The sequence below is a fragment of the Bufo gargarizans genome, chromosome 4 (genome assembly GCF_014858855.1).
Source record: "Bufo gargarizans isolate SCDJY-AF-19 chromosome 4, ASM1485885v1, whole genome shotgun sequence".
In the NCBI taxonomy this organism is placed as follows: Eukaryota; Metazoa; Chordata; class Amphibia; order Anura; family Bufonidae; genus Bufo; species Bufo gargarizans.
The window spans coordinates 277,515,211-277,522,543 of record NC_058083.1 but is presented as its reverse complement, the minus strand read 5'-3'; the positions used below and the strand labels follow the sequence as shown (position 1 = coordinate 277,522,543).

The 7,333-nt window shown below is 40.3% G+C and overlaps 1 protein-coding gene across 1 annotated transcript; it reads right to left on the bottom strand.

The window, feature by feature from the left end:
* Positions 1-5,461: 5,461 nt before the first annotated feature.
* Positions 5,462-7,114, bottom strand: GJA10 (gap junction protein alpha 10). The gene has a single exon (XM_044291139.1). It carries the CDS (start codon positions 7,112-7,114, stop codon positions 5,462-5,464), a length of 1,653 nt encoding a protein of 550 aa, XP_044147074.1.
* Positions 7,115-7,333: the final 219 nt, after the last annotated feature.

Here is a 7,333-nt window from a genome sequence, read left to right as displayed (position 1 = left end):
CTGAAATCTTTTACTTGAGAGTTTTACTGGGATTCTATTTATGGTTCCAAAAAGTGAAATGTAGAACAGTCTCCTCTGATGTCGGCATTCATACTTTCCTGCACAGGAAATGTACAAGTCAGAACAATTGTATCCATGTACTTTAGCTTAGAATTGCAATAAAAATGTATGTCATTAGTCAAATGGACTAATTAACATTTTACATTCTTAATGGTTGCAAAATGTACTGCACATTATAAGTACTTAACACTACAGTCAAAAGCAAAAAACTTACTGGGCTTAACAGTCAAATTTGCCATAACACGCCCCTTTCTCTGGCGTCACTTCCTGGTCTACAGCTATTTACTAAAGCTGCACCATACAGCCTTCCAGCCGTGTCCACCTCTGAATGCACTCTGCACATAGTAATTGTAATAATATCATTCTTCCTGCCTTTGGACTAGAAAATAGGCAGAATTACCTGAAAGGGGACAAAAAGCCTACTGTTAACACTATTTGCATTTCTGTGACCAAAAAGAAAGAATTTATGGCCCTGGTATGTTGTATGACCCTAATGGCTCCATTTTACAAATTATGACTTTTTCCCTGGAGTATAATTTTAATATAAATGCTTCCCAAAAAATCTGTCACCCATTTTGTATAGTAATGATAAGGTTACATCTTATTGACCAATGACGCGCAATCGTGCATTAAGTGCCAAATTTAGGTTGATGGAGGCCCATTGACCAATGAATCGCAATCATGCGTTAAGTGCCAAATTTAGGTTGATGGAGGCCCACAACCCATGATATGGAGATCTGCCAATGAAATCTAATGGAGAAAAGAAAAGAAATTCAGGACCGCAGCCAGGAAGTGAGATCAAGAATTCCAGGAGGTAGGAGCTGCTGCAAGGGCAGAGGATATGTGCCACTGCCAGTATCAGAATGGAGTGGTTAGGGCCCACTAATTCACAAATCCCTAAAACTGTGCCACATTTTTGTCAGTACTAGACTAGAAGGTAGTTCCTGGGGAAAAGAGGATACTAGCTGGCCTTCCTCTGTTTCTAGAAGATATCTTGGTCACCTAATGCTTCTTTAATAATAAACTGGGTAGTTTGTTAAAAAATCTACCCATTTTTTTTTTTTTATATGGATGCGTAGGCTGGTTGAGATGCTGTATATTGCCTATTTGCATGTAGTGCAGTCGGTCTGCTGTGCCATGAGCAGGGGATCAGGGACTAGGTGCCCACCATGGCTTAGAGGATTCACCTGCTCTCCCCTGGGCCAGTCCAAGCCTGATCAACTCTGTCCACCAGCCACATCAGCCTTTCTTGTACTGCATAGTAACTCACTAAGGCTGTGTTGCTAGCAATTACATCATTCCACTGTCCTAACAACACAGGTCTTGTTTCAGATGTGCTTGCTACTAGCACTGTGCCAAAAGAAGGGGTCATAGTGGTGTAGGCCGCTAAGTTCCCCATGTTAGTGGATTCTGCCGGTCCCTATAACCCAACCCTGCATTCTTTTAAAAGCATGATCACAATTTACCTCTATTACTTCCCAGTAATAAGGTTAAGTGTAAGGGTCTTTACACACATGAATTTGGCTATGGCGTATTTTTTTTTTAACAGTGAAGAAAAAAAACGGTCAGAATAAGTTCAGATATTTTTGGGGGGCACCTGCAGTATTTGCATACATTGTGGCTTACCACTAACAGTTTCTTCATGGTGTTTTTCCCAACAGAGGAGGAGTTGTGTTTTTTCCCTACAGAGGGGGAGCTATGTTTTTTTTAAAAGACGCACGAGTGGGGGAAAAAACGCCACCTAATTAAGGCTACTTTCACATCTGCGTTTTTGCTGTCCAGTTTAGAGTTCCAGCATGGGATCTCAAAACCACAGCAAAACAACCTCATCCGGTTGTATTATATTGAAAATTAAGAAACCGAATCCGGCACTAAAACCATTGTAAGTCAATGGACGCTGGATCAGTTTTCTTCGTGTCTGAAAACAACAACATGGTATTTGGTGCTGGATCCGGCTTCTTCGGTTCCCCATGCTGCACACAAAAACGCAGCAATTTTGTGTCCAGCATGGGAATTGAATGCATTCTGGTGTACTCTGTTCCAATTTGTTCAGTTTTGTCCCCATTGACAATAAATGGAGACAAAACTAAAATGTTAGTGCTGAGCCCATCGTGATGGTAACCCTAATTAGAAATATTACATGTGTTTGTGTCATACACTGTGAACGAATAAAATGATGCATAATAGAAAACTTCCCAAGTAAAGTAAACGCAATTGAAAGTCCTGTGCAGATACAAAGGGAAGTGAAATTTATCATATGAAAATGAAATATTTTGCTAAACTAGATTTTTTTTTTTTGAGTTGTAGACACTGTTAAACTGTCCATACACATTAGATGTCACCAGAGTTTCTAAGAGCACATGGAAAGGTAAGCTCTTGACATCTGTTCACATGGTGCGGTACTGCATGGTTGCCATTATTGCTGTGGTTCTGTTTCGGTGGCTCGGTGGGGCCCAGTGCCAGGATGGCATTGTCTAGCAGCAGGCGTGTTGTTGAACTGCTGGTTCCCGCTACCTGCTGGTGCAGTGCTGTAGCATCAGTGGTGCCGTGCCAACTTAATAGGTTATCAGCCATGGAGGCAACCTTGTCATGGTGATTGGGCTTATGCATTTGAATCAAAATGTACAGTACGTATATCATGGAGTAAGTATTTGTGTTTATTTTTTTTCCTTTGTAGCATGCTGTTTGAGAAGTACATTATTTATAACTGGGGTGGGCACTATGGGTGTGCTAAAAAGGGCATTAGTTCTACCAATAGGCAGTATTTTTTGTACTGGCATAAATTATAAGGGGGCAGTATGGCGACGTTGGTTCTGCTGAGGCACTAAAGTTTTTATTGTACTGGCATGTTATAAGGGGTCTACATATTTACTGGAACATATTATAAGGGGTACTTTTTTACTTGTACACATGATAAGGGTATTTTTTGTACGCCACACATTATAAGGGGGTATTGTTTATACTGGCACACGTAATAAAGGGCATTTTTGTACTGGCACACGTAATAAGGGGCATTTTTGTACTGGCACACATAACAGCCAATTTTTGTACTGGCATACATTATAAGGGGGCATTTTTTCTACCGGACCACATTATAATAGGACATTTTTTTTCTACTTGCACACGTTATAAGGGGGCATTTTTCTACTGGTGCGCATTATAAGGGAGTATTTTTTGTACCGGCACACTTTTTAAGTGGACATATTTTCTACTGGCACACATTGGAATTTTTTTGTACTGGCACACATTAGAAGGCTATTTTTGTACTGGCATGCATTATAAGAGGGTATTTCTGTACTGGTGCGCATTGTAAGGGGGCATTTTTTTCTACTGGCACACATTGTAAGGGGAATTTTTTGTACTGGCACATGTTATAATGGGGTATTTTTGCTTTGGCATACAGGGGGAATTTATTTGTACTGGCACACATTATAAGGGGGGTATTTTTTCTACTAGCAAACATAAGGGGAATTATTACTGATGGGGGCTTTATGGTGGGCTTTATTACTACTGGGGGACTATAGAGAATATTAGTAGTATGGGCACTGCTGGGGCATTATTCTTCTGGGGCACAATTACTTTATTACTATTGGGGGCACTTTTAACATTAAGGGCATTCTAGAGAGTATTATTTCTATTGGTTGGAATTTTGGGAGAATTATTACTATCGGGGGCACCCTGGCACAGTATCAGCTTAGCACAATTATTTTAGGGTACACTATGTTTACAGTACTATTAGTGTCAGGGGCACTAATTGCTGGGCACAGTTATTTTTTGGAGAACTGTATGCCAATAATTATTGAAAGAGGTGTGGTACTAGTATTTTCAGGGGGGATATCTGTTTCTGCAGTATTGTTCTGCCCAGCAGGGTTAGGGAAAATTATTCCAGTTCATTCTGCCAGTGTCTTAGTATTTCTCAAGTGTTTAATGTGGTTATAGCACCATCTAGCGGTGTTAAGTTGTATTACACTTAGTTTTAGTTTTTTTGATACAAAGACTGCTGCATTGTGGGTGGTGCAAAGCATTGTGAGAGTGAAAAGCATGCTGGGAAAGAGAAGTCTCTAGGACACAGTACAGAGCTGTCCTATGCATGTCTCTTTCTCAAACTCCACCATCCTTGTAAAAGCATATCTGTTTTACTAAACAAGCCTGTTTGGCCAATCAACAATCCTGTTTTACCAATCAATCGCACACTTGTACAATCTCTCACTCACATGCATCGCGCAGAGAGTACAACCTGTTGACCAATAAACAAGTTAGACTACAAAGAACAGTCCTCTTATTTGGAAGACAGGAATGGTTTATGCTGAATGTCAAGACTGCACACTGTGTTAACTTGTATGAAGACAGAACAAGTATAGTATTGGGGAACACAGTGAGCACAGTATTGGGAGTGGCAGGATGGGGTGTTAAGAATGTGTGAGAATGATGGAAAAGTAGAAAGATATCTGTGTGTCAAACTCTGCAGAGACGAGATGGCTGAAAGAAATCATCATGGTGTCTGGTCTAAATGGAGAAGATGAGGAAAGAGAATACCTACATCTGAGGAGACATATGTGGTGCTTTATTACCCTGTATGTTTAATAGAGCTATATGTAATGTTTTACAAGTATCTCTTTAACAGTAGGGCTGGAGGAAAGGGGATAGGTTAAAAATTTGGTGTGCGGGGTGACGTTTCAATTTTCGTCTCAGGTAGCAGAGAGGCTAGGTGCACCACTGGATGTCAACATACTCATGGCTTTTGTTGTTGGGTGAGACAAGAGGAGTCTTGGACTGTCTTACTCAACTCTCGCCATTCTGAACACATGCACACTTGGGAAGGGATGGGAGGTATTACAGCTGTCTGTTGGTAAAATGAATATTTGCCCAACAGATATCTCCTGTATGACCATCCTGCTGATATACTTCTGCTGTATGGCTCCAGATCTATTTAAAATGTTGTTTTCATGCCTTCCAGAGTGCACAGCACAGATGTAGACTTAGAGGTTGGCCCATCTCATACATTAGGGACATATCACACCTAATTCAACTGTGTCTATTCAAACGTGTTAGTGTTTCTTTTACCCTTATGCCCTTATAGTTTGCATTTTGACTGTAGAAAGAAAATAGAATCTATTTTTCTGTTTTATAATCAGCTGTAATAGAATACAAACTTTAGAGGTGGTAGGTAGTAGTAGAGGGGTCATTCTGTGTTTTTTTTTTTTTGTTTTTTTTTTAACAGTTACGTCTTCATATATGGGAAGAACCTACATAATCTTAAGCACACTAAATAATTATGCCTGAATGAAACTCACACAGTTGCTCCTTACCACTAGATCTTCTTGTGATCTACAGTAATTCCAAGTATTTATACCAAATGTTGGGAATTTATGTACAGAATAGTACAATTGTAGACCAAAGACTAGACCAACAGCCTGTAAAGAGGATAAGCCTTTGATAGTCTGCCTCTACTTGCCATTGACATTCTGCGCCCAGATGGGGGAGGAGGTGTAACGCTGGTGCTTTCCTCTCGTCTTCTTGATTCAGATCCTGAACCATTCCTTGAATCAGAACTATCTGGGTCACTGGCCAGTCTGCTCTCTGAGAACCCCCTGGAAGTGGAGCTAACTTTGCGATGTCCACTATCTGCAGAGTCACTTCGATCTTCGGCAAAGTCCTTGCAGCTACTGACTCTGCTATATTTGCGTATTGCTGATGGTAGTTCCATATGACTTGAATGTAGGCATGATCTGAGGGGATGCACTTTACTCTGGCTTGCTTGATCTAAAGACTGATGGCTTTTAAGGCAGCTCTTGGACCCAAGACAACTGTTACGCTTAGATTTCTTGTTTGAATCCTCACTGCTAGATGAGAGATTCCGCTTCTGCAGGGAAGAGTTGTAGGGTTCTTCTCTACACTCCCCTATGTGTTGATCAAGGGGGGTTCTGCTTAGACTTTGTGCATGGTATTGGTCCGTGTGATTACCCATCCTCTGGCGTTCTACATAATGAGACTCTTGCTTGCAATTCATATTAAGCTGTCCACTATGTTGATCTGTGGTAAACTGATCCACACTCCTTCTATGCTTCTCAGTAGCCATAACATCACTAAACTGATTTTGGTCTCTTATTATTTGTACTTCCTTAAATCCAGGTGCTGGTGGAAGATAAGCTGGTAATCCAACTGAGTCCATTTGCTGGTCAGTTATTAATTTGTAACCACCTGAAGACAAAGGAATAATCTTGTTTGGGGAAGAATTGCTTAGTATACAAACTGGCTGCGCTGAGTTCTTTTTAGATTTACAAATGCTTATTTCATCCTCTGTCACATCAGCCATGTGCTTTCCATAAAGTCCTTGTCTGATTTTCTTTATACCTAAATGGAAAATTTCTAAAATATTCAAAAACAGTGACACAGCAGCTATACTGTGCATAAACACCATAAAGATAGTCTTTTCTGTTGGTCTGGACACAAAGCAATCTACTATATTTGGACAAGGGAAACGTGAACATTTATACAATGGATTAACATCAAATCCATACAGAAAATACTGGCCCACCATAAAGCCAACTTCTACCACAGATCTGGTTAGGATATGCAGCACATATGTCCGTAAAAGAGAACCTCTAAGTGGAGCCTTGTTTACTTTCTTTTGCTCCTCTAGCTTTCTTAGCTCTTTCTCAAGTCTTCTTTGTTCATCAATAACAGCTTCCAACTGTTCCAGCTCTGCCCTGAGCTGTGCTTTTTTCCTTTGCCTCTCCTTTTCCAGAGCTCTCAGTCGGTAAAGTGCATGCCCCATGTATACAAGAGATGGAGAGGATACAAATATTATTTGTAATACCCAGTACCGAATAAGTGAGATAGGGAATGCTTGGTCATAACAAACATTCCTGCAGCCTGGTTGTTCTGTGTTACATATAAATTCCTCCTGCTCGTCATCCCAGACGTCTTCAGCAGCCACTCCAAGCACCAACATTCTAAATATGAAGAGGATGGTGAGCCATATTTTCCCCACTATAGTTGAATGGATATGAACTTCTTCCAGTATACTTCCTAACAAGTTCCAGTCACCCATTTTCACACTAGCATGCCTGTAATAACAAGATGACATTTCAGTTCAAAAGTTTCACTTTCACAGGCAATCAAAAAATACAAAAGTTTTACACATTTTCTATTTAACCTATCTATTTTAACTATCTAATATCTGTCTCTGCAAAATCAAAATCATATCTAGAGATGGGCGAAGCGAGCTTCAGATGCTTAATCCGAAGTTGCTTAGTTCAAAACTTCGAAA